Genomic DNA, 20,881 nt, shown 5'->3' with positions numbered 1-20,881 from the left:
TGGATGTCAGTTTGTAAACCCAATATGATATTTTACCTCTCCTTTGAGGATGATGTAGAATGTGTTTGCTTCATCTCCTTCTCGAACTATAACATTCTTGTCCTGGTATTTCACCTGGGAAAGCAAAGACAAGAGTGACAAGCACATTAGGAGGCAATTTCATAGACTGGCACAAAAATCACTGTACATATTTGTATAGAAAATATAATCTTTGATTTACAAGAAAAGGTGAAGCTACAAATATTACACCAAATGCTAGCTTTGTAGTAATTTGAAAGCTCCTGGCTCCTGAAGAGAAGCAATTAACACTTTGTCGCTGAAACCTTGTATCTCCAGAGTGTGAACTTTTCAGGAAATAAGAAAAACAGACTTGTTTTTAGCAGGACCACCATGTATTTTTTTTAGCTCATCCAATGGGGTTTGAAAGGGTTTCATAAGCACCATAGAGGAGCATGTAATCCATCAACTAAAGTTATAACAGGAAAATCACCAAAACTGGAGTTATGAAGTTTTCACTTGACAACAGTGGTTTGTAACAGGGAATCCAAGAACACACTCAAAGTACACAGTGGGACATAAAAAGTACACACCTCCTCCATGGAGTCAATGATTTTGGACAACTGGACGTCATTCAGGTCCTTTAGAGTGCGAGACCTGAGACAGCATGTAAAAAAACACAGCAACGCATAGTTAGAAATCACTGCGGTCTTGATGGTGTTTGTGTGACTGGTAACACTTTACAATAAGCGTATATTAATTAAGGGTTAGTTAATGCTTAATAAGCATTAACTAACCCTTAATTAACAGTTAACTAATGTGTCTGGTAATCATTTACTAATGGTGTTCATGTTAACTAAGGTATTAATTTATACATTATTTAATAGTCATCTTTATAAACTATTAAATAATGTATAAATTAATACCTTAGTTAACATGAACACCATTAATAAAATACACATTAGTTAACTGTTATTAAGCATTAACTAACCCTTATTAAGCATTAACTAACCCTTAACTTAGTATACCCTTACTATAAAATGTTATCGTGTGACTCAATACAGTGAAAATGAATTCAGGCCGCACAGCTCAGTCCATAGAGCCTACTTACGTCTTCAAGAAGCCCATCAGCTGCTCCCGTTTCTTCTTGGACTTGTTGGTGATGATGGTCCTGTAGGTCTGTCTCTCCATGCACCACAGACGCACCACTGTCTTTGCTGCAACATTAGCGAGAGAGATGAGAGGTGAAGTCAAGGCTATATAGCTATATGGAATATCTCACACACAAAAGACGCTTCCTATGTATGCCTACAGTATGAAGATGAACAGTCCCATCTTGATATCTCCCTATAGGGGTCATTATGACAGAGGCTGACCTTTGACTGTTGCTGTGCGTTTGCAGTTGTACAGGATGGCCAGCTCCCCAAACACATCGCCACTAGTTAGGGTTCGGAGGTCGCGGCCTGCCTGGGTCACCCGGAGCTCACCAGCTGAGAGAGGGAGAAGCGGAGAGTTGCACGGAGTGGAAAACATGAAGGATTTAGAGCAGTGATGAACAGAGTCAACAATTTAGAAAAGAGCAAAGATTTTAGAGCGCTAGAATGTGCGTGGCAGAAAGCAATCAACTTCAGAGTGGGTACTAGAAAGATTTATCAAAAACCAAAGAGGATCTGAGGCTCTCCATTATGATGGAAAAAGTCGAAGAAGATTATTTTAGAAGAATTTTATTTTCAGTTTATTTTCAAGTACAACTGAGTACAAATGTAGGCTGGATCGTGTCAGTCAATTTCAACTTTTTAGATTGCCAGTGTAAAATAGAGGGTTTTAACTTTTACTATCAAAACAGAGTGCCTTGGATTTCAGCCTATGTTCACAGTGTTTATTGTATCTCACAATTATGCAAAAACAACAGACACAGGAAGGGAAGCTCAAGCATATGCAACCATAGACAGGTAGGCAGAAATATATACACACACACACACACACACACACACATCCCTACCTGCCACTATGTACATGCTGTCCCCCTCGGAGCCCTCTTTGATGACCTCATTCCCAGGGCTGAAGTCAGATGCCACCAAGAGATCGACCATCATGGCTGTTTGCTCGTCGTCGAGGCGACTCAGGAAGTCGTTCTTCTGGATGGCCTTGACGATCAGACCCGTCTCACTGGAGATGGAAAGTGACAGAAGTCAATTTTGAATATGATTCAGCCTCACTTAAGAAGTTTATATTGATGTTGCTCTGTTTGGTTTTGTGTTTTCTGATTGAGGGATATAGCTTCCATTAAATGACACTTACTGGGATTGTTATCTTGTCGGCAGTACTGATTACTAACCTGGCAGTTTTCTTGACCCTGGTGCTTGTGATCTCCAGGTTCTCGGGGATCGGTTCTGGGGCCATGACAGCCGCACGGCTCTTCCTGACCTCCGGGTCGATCACATTTCTGCCCTGCGAGGGAAACTCTGAGGTGGACAAACAAGGGATGGAGGGTGGACAGTTTAGAAAAATGGCTATCATGTTTCAGTTGAAAATTGATCTCTATCTCCATCTATCTCCATCTGATCTCTAACTTGTTGTATGCGTGTGTGTGTGTGTGTGTGTGTGTGTGTGTGTGTGTGTGTGTGTGTGTGTGTGTGTGTGTGCGTGTGTGTGCCCATTGTGCCTATGTTGGCCTCTTACCTAGGTCATGATATTGACTCTGCAGCTCCTGCAGCAATTTTTCTTTCTCCTGGAGTCGCTCTTCTGCAAGGATAAAAGCAGAGAAATAACATTTTATACAAAACATTAAATACACTGTGCTAATATTGCGTTGCATTTTCTCTTGCATCACCCATGTGTCCCCTTCACAACTGAAATGGATTCAGTATATCACTTGTATAGTCTTAAACATGGCTTTTTTCAAAGTCTACAGCCAACATTATAGTTACATTGGCATTGGCATGGAATTACAATCGATGATTTGATGGTAGTTATGGTTGTACCCACCCAGGTCTTTGTTTTGTCTCTGCAGCTCCTGGTTGATCAGACATTGTTTATCCAGCTGCTGTCTCAGCTCTTCCACTTGCTTCTCCATGACTGCGGGGAACAAATGACAAAGAATCACAGGGGTTAATACGATATAGAAGGAATTAATAATAGGAATTAACAGAGTGAGTGAAACCACCATAGATGAAAACAGACAAAAGTCAACACAATCAACGGCAGGTATGTAAGGATAAGCTCAAACTCATACAGAGACAACACCAAACATACATGCGTGAGTCTGCATACAGTGGAGACATACAGTACACACACAAGGCCCCAGACTCATGCTAGCATAATTTCATAAACTGCAAGAAACTGCGCTGACTGTTTCTCCCATATGTCATCAGCATCCCAGCCTCTTTCACCAGGCTCTGAACTCCACTGCCTGCACACAGCAAGAGCTCTGCTGAATAATGCAGACTAATGATGGACGGTCAACAGGGTGCTTTCTGAATGCTGTCACACCCTGCCAGCTTTTGCAAAAGATGTCTTTTATGTGAGATAGACACTGGCACAGAACCTGTCATTGAACTGTTCATTAATTGTTGCAGGCTGTGTGTGTGTGTCTCCTCTGCTTGAGCGCTGTTTCAGTTAACGCGTGAAACTGTGTGTGCCACATGACTGCAGCTGCACTGATTTGTGTGGAAAGTTTGAGAATCGCATAAAAACCACACATGTGAGCAAATGCCCAACAAACGCTTCTCTGGGAGTGTGGGTTCATGTCTGATATAGGCATGCACACAAATCCATTGACACTACTGCATGGGACGGGTTAAGCAGGCTCATGCGCGCACACACACACACACACAAAACACTCCTGACAATATCTCTATCTACCCAAGTGCTGTTTCCATTGATCTGTTTACAAAAGCCCAGATAACGAGGCAACTTCACGTTCTCATTTTGCTGTCAATGGAAAGAGGTTTATGCCCGTATTGACACACCAAACACTAGCGTCAATACAAACACAGGTCCGCAGGTTACTCTACCAATTAACCTAGCACACACATCCGCTTCAGCGAAGGCAGGCTTGGCCGAGCTGTTTGCCTACAATCATTCCGTTCCTCACGTGACCCCGGTTACCTGTCCCTCACCCTGAACATTGGACAGCTCAGAGATTAGACATGATGTTCAAGCTAATCTTCACGTCACGTCACTCAAGTCACTGAGCAATAGACCAACAAGACGAGGGAGGGGAAATGGAAAATGGCTCCTGTTCCATTATAAAAGGGGATTGTTTCTTAGAGGGTGATGCATACTGGTGGAATAAAACTTTTTAGAAACTTAAGGACAAACATCTTTATTTCTTTTTTTTATTCCTTTTTGTATAATTTCTGAAAGGACTTCATAAGCCCTACAGAAGATCTGCCTATAAGACTAATCACTCAGTTCAAGTGAAAACATCAAAGAAGGCAGCATGTGATGATATGATACAGTATATTAGTACAACAGGACACCATGCCGTTGCAGTGCCAGGAGTTAACAAGCCTGTGTGGCAAGAAATAAGCAAGCTTGAGAGTCATTAAATTTTCATGTGGAACAAACTTGGTGACAAAATGTTTTACATCGGAATTTAAATCTTCCTCTGGGTGTTTTTTAACCCACATGCACAAACACATGCACAAACACATACACACACGCACACACACACACACACACACACACACACACACAAATTGTCAGCTTTCTAGGAGCTTGCAGCTATAGAAACAGACAAGCGGGGCAGATTGGGATGATAACCTTAAGAGCCTGAGGGTCAACCTTTTAATGATTGCCACTCAAGCTTTTAGTTTACAGTTTCTATTTAGGTCTGTCTTTCCACTCCACAGCAGTAACATGAGACTCATACCCTCACACTCATATAGCCAACATTATATTGTACTCCATACTGCCTCATGACTAATTCATAGCCAAGTGTAACAACAGCCGAATTCTCATAAGATACACTGAAACACAAAAATGCTGGGTGGAGCATCTGAAACTAAGATACCAAATGTCTGGTGGTGTGTTTGAGTTGCACTCTTTCATTGTGCATTAAGAATCTGTTTTTTTTATTTAATATAATCTTAATACAATTTATGAACCTTGAAATGGGAAGACCATGCACAAAAAGCGCTGTAACTGTTTGCATGGCATAAAAGCTGACAATCTGCACTTTTAACCACATAGGATCTGGAGCCAAAACCTGTCCAAACGCCTATGGAGCTCACTGTACATGATTTAAAAGGACTCAAAGACATTGCAACAATATGCAGAGAGACTAGCCAGAGTCACACTCACCTGTAGGCTGTGTAGGGATGAGGAGAGAGGACGAGTCTCTGTCCAGCCTATGAAGGCCACATGGATGTTGGGAGCCAAATAATCACCCCGACCCACGTAGAAGATCCGCTGTCAACAGTAGAAAATGATATATACAGCTGTCGTGGCCTGATTTCTGCTTGACCCCAGACTGTGCGCAGACCGGACACACCTGTGCAGACGCAAACATACGGCCACCGCCTGCTATCTCACCGTCTCCCCAGCATTACTCAATCTCCTACCGCTGCACACACTGTCTCTCACCTTACATTGCAATGTCTACTCCCCTGCCTTTATTATTCTTACTTCTCTCCCGCTCTCTCCACTCACTCTTTCCCCCTTCTTTCTCTATCTGTCAATCTCAGCAGCTCCGGTGTTGAATCATTAACCATACCCCAAGGCTCCTCCCATCACACCAGGTAGAGGAATACAGGGGGAATGAGGGAGGAGGAGGAGGATGGACAGGAGAGAGGAGCTGAAGTTGGGGTATAACAATATGCTCAGCTCACGAAATGCAGTGCTTAACTAGATGCAGTGCGGTATAGTTTCATAGCATTCTAATTAGACTGAAAACATGACATTTTTCAGCAATTAACCATTTTCTGTGTATGGCAGAATAAATTGGTGCTTGGCTACTTGTTCTCTCTCAAAATGAATTTAATGAGCTGTTTTGTTACTTTGAAATGTAATTGCAGTATTGACTTGCGAATTCTGACTTTTTCATGCCAACATATATTTTGCAATGATATATTCTTTCCTGCGGAGGTGGAAGACAGAGATCTGAGAAAATTGCAGTGCATAGGCATAAATAAGGAATGTGGAGGTCGAGGAATAAATTCATTGTAAAGGAAGGCTGAAAGAGTAAGGGAAAGTGGGAAGGAGAGAGTCAGAAAAAGAGAGAAGGCAATGAAACTTATTCTTTCCAGATGTCTTCTTCCAGACCTTCAGACTGTAAACTATACAGATACCAAATTCTACATAGCCTATAGCGTTCTCTACTAGTCTGCATTAACATGATAAAATGGGAGTTTTGGATGATACGGCCATGATGAGTGACACTGCTAGTAACTTAACACCTTTCCTCCTGAGCACCACATTCGGAAACACTAAAAATTGATTGGACTTGAGGGAATTTATCCGCGCCGGCTGCCAGAGGGCAACTATGACAACTAACTGATCATATCTGCAGGAGGTGGAAAGTGACGACTTTATTGGGCTCTGTTTTTCCACATGGAGCGAGCGCCACTGGATGTTTTCCAGCCCCCGACGTCATTAAACGAATCTAAATGAGGCTGAAGGGTTCGCATTGTGACAGAGGGTGTGGGCCTTTATTGTGCCCAGTTAATTATTGATACCTTCTCTGGTTAATCAATCTCTAACGGCATTAATGACCCGCCGAGATAAAAGAGCTTGGATTTCAGCTGGGGGAGTGGAGGGAACTCTGTGACAGGCGCCGCATGCGTTACTGCATGACATTTTTCCAATAAGACCAACAAGGTGGTACGTATCCATCAAAACAAGCCCAGGGTGAGTGAGGCGCTGCCATTAATAAATAGAAGCAGATGACACTGATGAGAAACAAGGCTGATAGAGGAAATAAGTTTCTCCTTACTGAGGATATCTGTCCACTTATTATCACTCAAGCAAATACAGAACAAAAAGACATCACCAGGTGAAATTCAAATTTTTTTTTTATTACCGATATTCTTAAATACAAGTGGAATTCAATAACTTACATGCATGTGCAGTCAAATGGAAAGTCCATAACACATGAAGGTCGGTAGATTGCACACAGAGGCCACAGTTGAAAGGTCAAACTTGACTGTTATTGCCGTCACACTGTGATTGTTATTACACCTCAAACTGAAGTGACTATGAAAAAAAACAAAAAACAATACTGGTGCATTTGTATGTTTACTTCAAAGAATAAAATACTATCAAATACAGCAAATGCAACTTATTTCACTTCTTACATATGAGGTTATTCAGATATTGATGTTCATTAAACAAAATACACAGCAAATAAAGGCTAAACTGCAAAGAGTAAACAAGTAAACATTTGTGAGAAGCAAATGACCCTGATGAAAACTGAAGAAACAATCTTTCATTTTGACTGGGCAAAAGCCAACATTTAGCACCATTAGCTACAGTCCATATCAATATGTTCACCCATGGGTCACAGTCAGGAGCACCTGCCTTTACAAAGTACAGTCAAACTACTGTAGCCACCAGTAAAAGGACAACCAGAGAGTAATGACACACTCGGTTACTGGCACTAATGTGGGACATGGCACAGTAGGGTTCCACTACTGGTGTTCCCTGCTGGTTTTGAGAGACATACATTTGGCATTCTCTCCCCAGTTCTGTCAAATAATTATGTAGTTGACAGCAATATAAAATGAGAAAACTGTGGAGCCCAGAATGTATATTGAAGTCAATTTCTGAACTGGTTCAGAGCTTGCAGTTGATACGTATGTAGGTAGAAGTCAGTTGAAACGGAACAGGGACACTAGCAGCATTGTAGCACTGTTCTTTTTGCTGCCATGCAAATTAAGTCATACAAAGACTTAAAATCCTGTATCCGAGAACAATAAAGTCTGTCTCAAGACAAAAACCTTCTGATAATAATTAGAAACTATGCATCAGAAAACCATTTGCCATATGGAATGAATAGTTATATAGAGTGTTTAAGTCCCGCCCGCCGCCAAAATATATCTGGAACCCGGAAGAGAGACAATGAGGAAATCTAAAAACTTTTTATGATCTTATGAACCAACACTGACACAACTTCAATCATCAATTAAACAATGTTTTTCACATTTCGGCCTACTATGGAAAATTATCATTTTTAATTTTTATCCCCAAACTTACGAGACTTGAACACTCTATAAAAGGTGTGCCATGGATGATAGTGTTATAGAGGAGACCTGCTAATGTTAATGGTCCCTGGGTTTCCTGGTACAGCAGACTGCAGGCGGTGATAATACAGAGAGCTCCATTTACAAACCAGACAAGGTAAGATGTTCAGTTATATAATCTATCACCCATTTCCTCAAAATAATTGTGTGCAAAAAACAAACAAATCGAAAAAGTAAATTATCATAAACACAAACTCAGAAGCACTTTGTGCACCAACTGTTAAAATTCTTTGGAGGGGTAAAAACAGCTGAGGCATCTTACACTTCAAGAAAAACAAGCCTAGTAAAACCACATTATTGTGCATATGTTCCCCACAGTAGCATATGAGCCAAAAAAACACTCCAAAACCAAGGACAACAACATTACTATCCTAATTTTCATACTCATTAAAATTTCTAAAACTACCATCTTCACATGGTAAAATGCTTATGGTCCAAACAATCAAGAGTTTTGTGACAGGCAATGATCTGTGCATTTTGTTTTTATCAGTATAAATTCATTGTGACTACATGTAGTCTCTGTGGATTACCACCAATAAAAACTTGCTGCGAAGGCATTTATAGAGCACCGTTTTCTACATAATTTGTTAACGCATATCGCTCCTTTAATTGGACCGCATAATGCAAACGAAGAATGTGATGCCTAAATCACCAGTACAAATGACTGGTGTTAAGACCAACAATAAATGAGAATTGCTCTGAAAACCGGGAGCTTAACAGGAAAATTTCATCACAGAAGCTCAGCAGGAGAAAGAATTAAAATAAGAGAGAAACTGGAAAAGACGGGAGGATTAAGTGCAGTAGCCAGGATGGGCCTTTGAAGCTGGGATGGCACCGGACTGACTGGAGAATGGCGTGGGGAACCAAATTTGCTGAAGAGCAATTGACATTCTATAGAAAAAGAGCATATCTCCTTACTGTGCGTAGATATAAGGCTTCAGTTTGTTAGTTGGCTCTGATATATCTTGAATACATGGAAAACGGCTTCAACGGCACGATTTCAGAGTTCTCTACTGTGTTAAACTGTCTTTGATTGGTCAATGAGTGAGAACCTGAGACCATGAGGAGGTAGACTGAGGGAGTTGCAGTGCAATCATGAGGTTCAAAAAGTACAGTTGGTCATTCAATGTGTAGATGAGGGGGGAACACTGCCATCTCTGGAGTAGGAGAACTGATAAACATGCAATGAAAATTTTCACGATGGTTCTTTTTGAAGGGTTGGGGTGAAAACGCCACTGCAGAATCATCATACTACCTTTGTTTTACTCCTATGATGCCAGTGACTCCGCCTTCATTCGGGTAGTCAGTCTCAGGCTCAGAATGCGGCCAGGGTGATGGAGGTCGCAATGGGGTGAAAGACGGTCAGCCCATCTGTTCCTTCTTGACGCTGCAGGCCCTCTTCAGCTCCCCGGGGTGGTCAAAGACTGCTTGGATGAACTGGCCAAACAGGCGGTCCATGTAGCCCTCACCGCGTGGGAACAGGCCCTCCAGAAAGGCTATGTGTCCACCATGGGCTGTTACCAACAGGGCAACATTAGGCAGACGCTGGGCGAGGGCCAATGGGAAGGCTGGAAGGAAATTGGTTAAGATGGGGAGTCAGATGTAGTGAGAGGAAGAGGAAATGAAGAGGAAAGAGGGCAAAAGATTCAAGCAAAGACAAAAATACTCACCATGTTTGGGGGAGAAGGGGTCATCAGCAGCGTTGAGGCACAGGATGGGCACCGCTGTCCTGGGGAGTTTGTAGTCTGGGCTGGCATCGTTGTAGTACTCCAGACAAGAGTTGTAACCGAACAGCACAGCGGTGAAGCGTTCGTCAAAGTCGCGGAGAGTACGCGCCTAGGAGGGACGGATCAAGAAGAGAGGCGGAGCAATAATACACACATCAAGGTACAGAAGTAAAGAGAGATTAAAAACTTTGTCAGGCAGCAGAGTAAAACTAAACCTAGTGGGGCAGTGAACTGAGGAGCAGGCCCTACCTTCATCACATAATCAATGTCCACTACTTTCTCCAGGATCTTCCTGTGCCTGCATGTGAGAAACCAATTTTAAAAATGTCAAGTCAACAATTTTCATTTGTTACGCTAAATACGGCAAATAATGAGAACAAAGTCAGGGCGAACCACCGGTCATCTGACCTGTTGACGGTGTGACACAGGATGATGGTGAGGTATCGGTTGAAGAGCAGCCAGTTGATCGGTTGTTCCACGGAGGCTGAGGACTCCAGTGTGTTCCAGCAGACGGACAAGGTGATGCCCGCCTCCAGCCCGGACTTGTTGCCCTTACGGGCCAGGTAGTTCAACAGCAGCATGCTGGTGAGGGAGGAGGAGGAGAAAACAGTAGATGTGCCAAGTGACAAAAATATGACAAGGAGACAAGATAATAAAATGGGAGGATAAAGAAAACAAGGCTAGAATTTGTCAGAACAGGAGAGATAAGAATGCAACACACAGGCCACGTGCCATAAAATAATTATTAACGCTTGCCCTGACCTGAGAAGAGCAGGCTGTCATAAATCATTACATGGCGCACCAACTCACCCTCCCAAAGACACACCAGCACCCAGCAGAGGGGCTTGTGGGTAGAGTTCTTTGACATGGAGGACGACACACTCGAGATCTGAGGTGTCGGCTGCACAGAAGGTGAGGGGCGTCTGAGGGGGGGCAGGAGGACAGAGAAGGGGGAAGTGTTACACATGGTGTTGCAGTGCCAAACTGTGTATGAACTGCTATATTGTACTTTTAATAACCTTTGGAGATAAGCGGAGCCTTTAATAATTCTTGGCCTCAATAATAGCCTTGACATTTCCTGTATCTCATATGCTCTGACATGAATTTTGGGACTGGGAGCCTAGTCACACCAGGATTGGCCAAGTGAAGCCTATTCGACACTCTGGAAAAACAGAAATTAGACATTTTTCGCCAGTGTAGTGCTAGTAGCTGACTTTTGGGACTGGGCAATAGAGGCAGGACTGACTTGCATTCATTTCTAGCCAGCCATATTGAACTTGAGTCATGACCAAGACGACTTTGGCTATAACACCGATAAAATACTGTAATAACCAGTCACTGCTAAAATGAGAACTTCCTCCATGTTGGGGGTCAACCCACTGCTTTCATACTGGCTGATCATCGGTGAGTCATTAAAATTCACAGGTCAAAGTTGAACAAATTTGAACTGCAGCAAGCTAACAAAGTGAAGTAGCTTCGGTTGCGGTTAGCATGCGGTTGTGCGACCGATCCATAACACATTAGCTGAGCGTTCTACTTACCAGCAACTCCTCCCCTCCAAACCCTCTGTTGTTGAAGACCACACATCTAGGAGACAAAACGTCTATGAAAACAACTGGAGCAGCCAAAACCCCTCACCACTATATTTCTTCTTAGGTACGCACTCAGTACAGTTACATATTGATAAGACCACTAGCACTGAGTCACTATCTTTTTGTGCATGCAGATACAGTACAGGCCAAGGTGTAAGGTGGGAGCTGAGGAGCGTGGCTGACCTGTAGCCTCGCCGGGTGGCCTGGCTGACGGCATGGAGCACATAGGGCTGCTGGCTGTTCCCCGTCAGGCCCGGGAGGATCAGCACAGTGGGCCGAGTGGAGGATTCTGGGTAGGCTGCACTGGTCCCGTTGTCCACCCAGTCTAGAGAGACCTGGCCACCATCGGCCGTACGGATCAACTCACTGGGGGATGAACGGAGAGAACAAGAGAGAAAGGGGTTAAGAAAGAAAGAAAGAAACAAACAAAGAAACAAAGAAACAAAGAAAGAAAGGGGACATACCGGACAGAGAGCATTGTACATCAGAATGCAAGAAGGGGCAACAGGCCTGAGACATTACAATTAAATTCACAGAACAAAATCGAACATTCAACTGGCCAAGTTTATGACAAAGAGTATTATTTAATACTGGAACTTGTTTGAAAAGGAATGGATTTGTACAACATAGTTCTATAGAACCATCCTGTAGGCTGTATAGAGATGGCATTTGACTGAAACACAGATAATTAGATGACTGCGTCAGCCAGCGAGAGCAGAAGATCTTGTGCAGAAGGTTCTTCCTACTTGCGATAGGTGACAGACGGTTTGGACTTGAGCAAGACTTGGACCAGGGTTTGTAGCCGGCCTCCCCAGCACCAGGGAGTGGGACAGAAGCGCTCAGCCACCACAGGGCAGTGCTTTTGGAGGAACACGCGGAAAGCATCGCTACACACCAGGACTGGTGTCTGAGAGGCAAGAGAAACAGAGGAGGTATGAGTATGCAGAGGAAAACCAAATTAGTAACTGTAAGAATGCCTGTAAAACTAGATGGGTGAGTGTGAGGGGGGAAAGAGCAGATAGTATGTGAGGCATGTGTCAAGCAAAACAACCCCTATCCATAGCACACAATAAAAAACACAAAGGAGATGGGAAAAGGGAAATACAGCCAAATACACAACCACCTAAGTTGAAAACACTACAAGCCCACATTCTCTGATAGTAGGATTCTGCCTATGTGGAAAAAAAGGAGCCTGGCATCAAACGCTGATCACCTGCTGACCAAAAAAACAAAGATGAGAGACAAAGTGCCACCACCAACAGAAATTTGAATAATTCAGAGAGTGTCAGCTGGGAAACGAGAGGTAAGTAAATGCCCGAAGCCTTGCAGGAGAAGACAATCCTCCAGAAAACCATGCCCCGGGCGGCTGGTCTGTCCAGCCGCGGACTGACCTGAACCTTGCGGCCCCAGAGGTAGCACAGTGCGGCGCTGAAGGTGCAGATGACCACCGTGTAAGGTCTGGAAAAACACTCCGAATATGTTTTCCATAGCTCCAAGTGTGATAAAAGCATAGCAGTGGGTAACCTCCAAGTCTAGCTAGCTGGCTGACAAGATAGAAATACCCTGATACCTTCTGGCAAAACGAAAACAGCAGCCACACAAGGTCGATGCTGGTACAGGTGGTAGTAAGTCACATACAGCTAGCAGGTCAGCTAGCTAGCTAGCTAACGCAAAGTAACTGACACCACTCAACAGACGGGTTAGGACAACTGAAGCTGAAGAACTCCGCAAACCTGCCTTGATAAGCACCATCTAAAGACGTGATTGTCAGCCACTCCTCCACTCCACGTATCTGTTCAACCCGGGTAACGGTGACCTACGCCGTTATCCACCTGTAATTCACCGGTGTGTTTTCTAGGAAATATGGCTTCCTGGTTGCGTGCGACTAACCAAAGATCGTCTGTTCAGAAAAGAATCACTCCATAGTTAAAAGAAAACTGGCCCACCTCTCGGTCACGCATGCGTCATCCTCCTCCAATTTTGCCTACTCACGTGATACTGTAGTTCAACAAGTGATTGTCCCATGTTTTGTCCATATCAGCCACCCATCCAACTTCATTCTATTGTTGATTGCTGCCGCTCTGTATCAAGTAGGTTTATTATTTTCTATGAGGTGAAGCAAGGCTCCATTTACGATTGCTATCATCAGTGATTGTGAATGTTTCAACCTCTGTTGAAAAACAAGCTTATTTTTATCGTCAAACACGTACATGACGATAAAAATACTATTCCCATAAGCCTCGCCAACTCCTGACCAATCACATGATGAGTACAGCTTTTACGCTCTTAGGTTTGTTGCATGTCACGCTCTCCTCAGCGCCAATGTGACACAGTGGATAGCTAAGTACTAGTATTTTTTAATCTTACTGTATGTCTGACCCACGGTTCTTTCAGCCACTCACTTTTTCAGGCAAATCTATGAGATTTCAATTATTAGAGATGGGATTCTCTTCTCTGCTGTATCCCCAATTTGTGATTTAGACTGATGAGGCAGGTGCATTTTGATGTTGAACAATATTTCACATTTTAATTTTGGGTTTACTGTGTTTTTATGAAAATTAAATGTTTTTAATGTAGGCCTATAACACCTGCAAAAAGTAGGTCATATCTCACAACCTGTCCTTTAACACAAGAGCTATCCAGAAGAGACTTGTCCTTCAATTTGTTTGTGGTACCTGGAAATGGAGGCAGAGTGAGTGCTCTTTCCTTTTTTCTTCTCTCAGCAGCGGCATATTGTTGCCCTCCACAGGTCCGGTTAGGTCAGAGACTTTTACATTTTTGAACCCCCTATAGACCAGTGGTTCTCAACGTGGGGTCTGGGGACCACCAGGGGTCCTTGAGGGAGTTCCAGGGGGTCCCCAGCAAATTGATGAATTGTTAAACTTCACCATTATTTAATTGACAAGAAGTTAAAACAATTAGAGAATGTAGAAGAATGACTGTTTTGGTCATAGTTTCACTGTTATCTCTCCACCTACAATACAGATAGTCATGGAATTCTGGACAGATTTTCAGATTTAGGTCTGAGACACAAAATGTCATTAAATGGGGGTCCGTGGCCCCAATGTGGACTAAATTAGGGGTCCTTGATATGAAAAAAGTTGAGAATCACTGCTATAGACCATCTCTGGTTAGGTCAAGTAAGTCACACCTTTCTCTCTTATTTATGATGTGATTTTGGTCTACAACCATGGAAGGAGGTCAGTATTGTGGAGAAGAGTTTCCTCATGATTCTGCAATCACTGATTCTGAATCACATTTTCAGTGAGCATTCAATTAGACCAAGCCAGACAGTTCTACAAATAGGACACTCCTTTCTCCAGTTCCAGTGTTTTTTTGTTTTTGTTTTTTCATGGCTGGACACATCTGTTACATCTTCATTCTCTATGATTTTCTCTAAACTTCCACAGCACAGGTTATTACAGTACTGTTGCAATAACAGCACAACCTATCGCTATGCTCTGGTGCTTTGCTACTGCTTCACTCTTTAATCCTTTGTGGACATTCTTCTACCCTGCGTCACAACACAACTCCCTGCCTTCACAACGAACACACTCTTTGCTCCGATGACAGTCTTTGACATTATAATTATCTCCTCCCCATCTGCCATACTGAGAAACAGGCCATCTACAGTGAAAAACAACATGTCCATTCATTACACATAAAGCATTTAAACTGATGTTTCACATAATGGTCTCGCTCGAAAATCCTCAGGTATGCTTTCAGTTAACTCTCCATAAAAGTACAACTATACTTTCATCTTTCCTCTGCCTATATGTTGCAGCCTCCAAACCTTACCAACACCTACAACTCCTGAATCTTTCAGCACTAGCCAAAGAATTTTAATCAGAATTGTGAGGTTTCTAACACTGGACAATTGTAAACTATTATAATTTCAGCCTATGCACTTTAATAATATGTAAATGGTATGGTAAGTGTATGGTAATCTGTCCTGTCTTGTATGTTTTTGTTATGTGATATGTTTATTCAGTGTTGGTTTTAATGTTGTTTGTACCTTTTAATTTTGTCCTTTAAATTGCCTAATGTGGAATAAATAAAGACGCTTTGAATTTAATTTAATTTAATTTAAATAATACTTACTCAATAAATTGAGTAAGATAAATACTCGTAAGTCCCCTCTAAAAAGCTTGAGGGTGAAGCAGGGAAAAGGACACTCAATATCCTTCCTCACCTGTTACCTCCAATGCTTTACGTCTCAGTCATGGCCTAAATCCACTTCAGAGTGGATTTATTAAACTAACAGCAGTATCAAGTAATAGATGTCACTGAACATACAGCTGAACATACAATTTAATTTAGAACAAAAATCATGCAAGCACATGTAGTTTTACTAAGATGTGCAATTTACTGCCTTAGAAGTAATGTAAATATTCAGTACATTTTCTCACTAAATGTGGTCTTCCTTGTCAAATTCCTCGGTTGACTTGATTGGCAAGTTGTCTGCAGGACTCATTTCATGTCTAGTTGAGTGGAGTCCCTGCAACCACCTCTGATTCAATGCCGCATTCATCATTTCCACGCTTGATCTTGAAGAACCCTTAAAGAAGAAAAAATATGATTTAAAACCAACATTTCTTCACAGCTGATGCAAAGCCACAGGCTCCCATCACCAACAGTGAGGAGAGAGAGCTGTGGTTTTGTTCCAACAGGTAATTGATGCTGTCGCCACTCAGCCTTTCATGCTTTTGTCAGCATGTATTTTGAACTAGAGCCACATCAAACAGTCTTTTCAAATAATGATTGCCATTTGTTTCAGCCTCCTTGAAAATATCAGGTGGGTGCAGTTTACTACATCAGGACACAACACTTCAGATAGTACGAGGTACTGTAAGTTCTCAATCACAGAGAAGTACATCGATCTGACGTTTAAATACTGAACTTACTGCAGCTGTGTAAACTGTCGGGCGCTCTCTGTATTGACCTGACTGTCTAATTATTATTGACTTGACGCTAGGGATGGGATGATCCAAATTCAATATATAGCAATACAAAAATGTGACAATACGTATCGTGGGGCAGAACAATGAATTGTGATATTAACCCGTATTAACTTATTCTGCTGTAGTAATCACAAATGAGACGGCTACCCATCACAATTTCTCAAGCTCTCCATCCAAATTATATATTTGCACTTTATAATGACATTTTTACATTGTTGTTTACATTCTAGAAAGCCAGTGCCATTGCTAGAAAGATTTGTGGCTCAGAAATAAACATAATTCTGCACAGTCATACTTTGTTGTCACTGAACTTTTATTTATTACATCGTATCGTGGCTGTATTGAATCGTGAACCCCCATATTGTGTATCGAATCGTATCGTAAGATAAGCAGATGGTCCCATCCCTACTTGACACGGGCGTTTTCTACTTTGTGTGACCAGTCAGAGACCGGATGCTGTCCAGTCCCGCCCCTGCTTGTGTTGTACCTTTGTCTCCCCAGTCAGTGTTCCAGGAGTTGGCGGCCAGCCAGTAGGGCGTCCCGCCCTCCGACCCCCAGCCCAGGATCTTGATGGCATGGCCCCAGCATTTCCCCCGTCACATGCTGGTACACACCTGCAGGCGGACAGAGAAGAGGATTCACCATCAAATTCACCAGGCCTGCTTCTGCTCTCTTGTTTACATGCTGGTGTGTGTGGAGAGGAGGCGTTGGCATGTGTGCACACAGCTTAGTGTGTGTGTGTGTGTGTGTGTGTGTGTGTGTGTGTGGTGTGTGTGTAAATGTTATATAGCATGCAGTGTATGTGAGAGTGAAGTGAAACCAGCCTCACCAGTCTTGTACAGCAGAAAATCCTGGTAGACGGTGAAAGCTGCTTCCACCGGGCCGTTCTTGTACAGCTCAGTCATGATCTGCTCCTGTTTGGACGGGACGCTGTAGGTGCGCTTACCTGAAGAGGGAGACACTGCCAGCATCAATACAACAGCTTGATGATGGATTGATGGAGTGATTGATTGATTAGAGTGGGGCAGAAACAATTTTGGGCCAATGGAACAATTTAGCTGTTTTTCCACGGTAGGACACAAACAGAAACATCATGGTTTTAATTAATATATAGAGATCTGTTTTTGGACACTGAGAAAATGTTGCGCTCCCATTCTAGGACACAAGAGAGACAGCATACCGAAGTGTTTGTCTTTCTGATAGGATGGGGAGTAGCCGTCGATGCACTGCTGCTCACACTTAGGAGTCTCCCCCTCGCCCTTACAGGGAGGACGACTTCCGTTCACATGATGCTCACAGGGAGGGATGCTGTAGGGCCGGCAGCCTGTCACACACACACACACACACACACACACACACACACACACACACACACACACACACACAACCGCTATCAGTTTAAATACTTTGTTGTAATGCCTCCTGAGAGACGTTATAAAGTGATTCCTGCACAGATTTTATGATGAACGTACCAACTTTGGAGTCATACAGCCCTCCTGTCACCAGTCCATTCTTTGCCCAGAACTCCCAGGCAGTGGAGGGATAGCCGCCAAAACACCTGCAAACACAGGCAGATATACAGTATGCTGCATGCACCCACCAGTATTATGTTTAACAATGTGCCCAAGGTTGGAGGTAACTCATTACATTTACTCCCGTTTCTGTAATTGAGTCGCTTTTTTGAGAATTTCTTTTATTTTACTTTTCCTTAAGTACGTTTTTACTGAAGCATTGTACTTGCTCCATAAGCAACAGAAACTGGACAATCGCAAATCGTAGTGAACGATCACTTAGCAAAGAAGAAAAGATCTGGCTTTATTTTACTTTCATTTTTCAATTAAAAGAATCGAGTTTGAACTTTGCACTCTCGTCCTTTTAGAATTGCCTGGAAAAGATCACATAGAACAAAGTTCTCTTTTCTAAAAAGTAACTCCATAACATTTACATTTTAAATGACCTACTGTTTACTTTTACTTCAGTCGTTTTTTACACCAGTACCTTTACTTCTACTATTTTACTACTACGTAAAATATCAGCAAAGTAACAATACTTCTACTTGAGTAAAACTTTTCACCACTGAATGTGCCTGTAAGAGGAGATGATTTTGATTAATTCTGAAGTGGTTGGTAAAAATAAGAATCACGCATACACTCGTACTCACCCCATGCCACATTCATCACAGCAGGACAGCAGGTCTTCAGCAGAGATCCCCACAGAGACTTTACCATCACTCTGGATACATAATCTGTCTGATATTGCCTCAGCTGCCCCAAAGGCCTGTGGGAAACCAAAGAGGGAACAATGTTGGGAGAACGTGATAGAGAGTTATTAAATCCACTTGAATTATCTGTTTTTTCTTCCTCAAATCAGCCTCTTTAACTACATTTCACCTTTACAGCCGTTCCCCCTCAATCAAAGAGCAATGTTTCGTTTCGTTTCTATTCTGTTGGTTCAGGTCTGTCTTACCCAGCAGGAACCACAAGCACCCTGGTCTCTGATCTGCTGGATCGTGGGACAGCTGGGCCACTGCTGGCGTGCGTCGAAGCTGTCTGGAAGCCTCACGCCTTCAACAGAGTGGAGCCTGGACAGGAGAGCAGGGTCACTGAGCAACCTGCTGACTGTCACCTGGTTGGGCTTGTGTCATGGTGTACACACATGCAGTATACTGGTACTGTAGCTTAAACTTACACCTCTGGCAGCCTGGGTCCGTTCAGTATGGTCCCACACAGTCCCTTCACATAGCTGATGTCAACATTATGGAAGTTCTGCCCGGCCTGGAGCAGGAATTAGTGGAGTTAAAATAGAAACAGAGAGGTGATCTCTCTGTTTCTCAATAGTCTCATAGTCTCAACTGTTAATCAATACTTTCTGTAGGGTTAAACACTGCAGAGGCAACTAAATACTCTAAGTTGTATAATGGTTGACCGAGTTGATAAGAGCTCTCACCCTCCAGGTGGAGTTGGCCTTGTTAATAAAGTCAACCATCTGTGAGGAGAGGAGAGGGAGCTGTGGCCGAGCCCAGGTGAGGGACGAGGCCAGCAGCACACAGAGGAGGGTCAGCCGACACATCCTGGAAAACACAGCGTCAGTGAGTGAGCAGACTTTAAAATAACCATCTGCAACATGTAAGATTGAAACATGTCCATCACTGCTACAGAAGCGAAAACTATGCTGGCAGTACAAGCCGCTATGAGCAACTGTTTTAATAATCAACCCTACAGGGCAACTGTTTTCTCTAGTTTGCCTCAGTATTGTTGCTTTAATCACATAGGGACATCTTGTTAATGTAATACTTGTTCTCAAACATTAGAATCGATTTTTTTACCCCACAGTTTACTTACCACTGGACTAAAAGGCTTATTTAAACTAACGTAATGACTGAAATGCATATTAACCAAATACAATTCAAAACATAACATAAGGGAAGCGAGATATGCATCTTGAACTTAGTTGTTAATGTGTTCTTTATTTCGAAGTTGTTGGAAACTGCTAAAAAAATGCATTATGCATTATTATTATGCATTATTATATATATAAAATGAGAGATCCTTCTATTTAGACCAAATCATCCTGTTTAAACCTGTTGAAAAGGATGGAAATAGAATCCTATTAAAATTGAATTTTCGGATAAGAGAGGATCCCTGGCGGTTAAGGGAGTGTTAGTGTCTAAGATGGGTGCTGATCAAGTGACCCAGTCAAGTGACTAATCAACTATTTATTTAACTATTTAAGTATGAGATGAGCTGAAGTTGAAGTATATTTGTTGGTATAATAATACAAATATCAAAATGCTAATATCATGCACGCATACAAGCATAACATTGAACACTTACATTTTTCAACATAAAGAAAAAAATCTTAACACAAAAACATTCTAAAAGAAAGAAATTGAAATGATTGTAATAATTAAAAAAACAAAAAAACAATTGGCCAAATCTAAACCTCCACTTTTACTTTTACCTGTTGTTGTTTTGATGGACGTTCTTACTCAGAGGAATTCTTCTCTCACACTGAACAAGACACCAAACCTCTTCGATTCTCTTGCTGTCCTTTTTACAAGCCACCAGTTATGGAATCACATGTCTGTATAATGGGCCATCAGTATAAATCTCACATGACAAACCAACTCTTTCCAAAGGTTGACAGGTGCTCTGAAAGTGATGACCTGGCAACATCTAGTCTAGCAATGATAATGAGGAATCATGTAATTTTAACTTTGTCTTTCTGAAAATCTATCTTTCCCAATCTATCCATTTGATCATGACCATCACACACACACACACACACACTTAAAAAGATTCCCCAACAGACACATTACATCAACCTTGAAATATGGCCTTGACTCAGCTGTGACTGTGCAG

At 42.4% G+C, this 20,881-nt stretch overlaps 2 protein-coding genes and 1 pseudogene across 2 annotated transcripts; all 3 read right to left on the bottom strand.

The window, feature by feature from the left end:
- Positions 1-36: 36 nt before the first annotated feature.
- Positions 37-3,073, bottom strand: LOC139664778 (cGMP-dependent protein kinase 2-like; annotated as a pseudogene).
- A 3,953-nt stretch (positions 3,074-7,026) lies between these two features.
- On the bottom strand, positions 7,027-13,070 carry LOC139664774 (phospholipase ABHD3-like). Its single transcript, XM_071543725.1, has 9 exons — positions 12,951-13,070; positions 12,306-12,466; positions 11,743-11,925; positions 11,509-11,554; positions 10,778-10,890; positions 10,376-10,549; positions 10,217-10,265; positions 9,911-10,076; positions 7,027-9,808 (listed from the first exon to the last, which is right to left on the bottom strand). Exons 1-9 carry the CDS (start codon positions 13,068-13,070, stop codon positions 9,603-9,605), a joined length of 1,218 nt encoding a protein of 405 aa, XP_071399826.1. The 3' UTR covers positions 7,027-9,602.
- Positions 13,071-16,040: 2,970 nt separating this feature from the next.
- Positions 16,041-19,589, bottom strand: ctsbb (cathepsin Bb). Its single transcript, XM_071543726.1, is given in 10 exon segments — positions 16,041-16,117; positions 17,008-17,102; positions 17,104-17,134; positions 17,350-17,466; positions 17,701-17,844; positions 17,993-18,078; positions 18,682-18,797; positions 18,987-19,101; positions 19,209-19,294; positions 19,467-19,589. Coding segments are annotated over 10 exon segments (990 nt in total).
- Positions 19,590-20,881: the final 1,292 nt, after the last annotated feature.

This window comes from Centroberyx affinis, unplaced genomic scaffold (genome assembly GCF_046629955.1).
Source record: "Centroberyx affinis isolate AG114_WGS23_722 - 3 ecotype Tasmania unplaced genomic scaffold, CSIRO-AGI_Caff_v1 ptg004372l_1, whole genome shotgun sequence".
Taxonomy (NCBI): Eukaryota; Metazoa; Chordata; class Actinopteri; order Beryciformes; family Berycidae; genus Centroberyx; species Centroberyx affinis.
Note: the sequence above shows the minus strand (reverse complement) of the source record. Positions and strands in the feature narration are given on the sequence as shown.

Excerpts from the sequence above, each read along its gene's own strand:
- LOC139664774 (XM_071543725.1), bottom strand. The coding sequence starts at position 13,070 with ATGCTTTTATCACACTTGGAGCTATGGAAAACATATTCGGAGTGTTTT. Across the intron at positions 11,926-12,305 it reads CCGTCTGTCACCTATCGCAA|TGAGTTGATCCGTACGGCCG; the intron begins GTAGGAAGAACC and ends TTCATCCCCCAG. Across the intron at positions 10,550-10,777 it reads GCTGGTGTGTCTTTGGGAGG|CATGCTGCTGTTGAACTACC; the intron begins GTGAGTTGGTGC and ends CTCCCTCACCAG.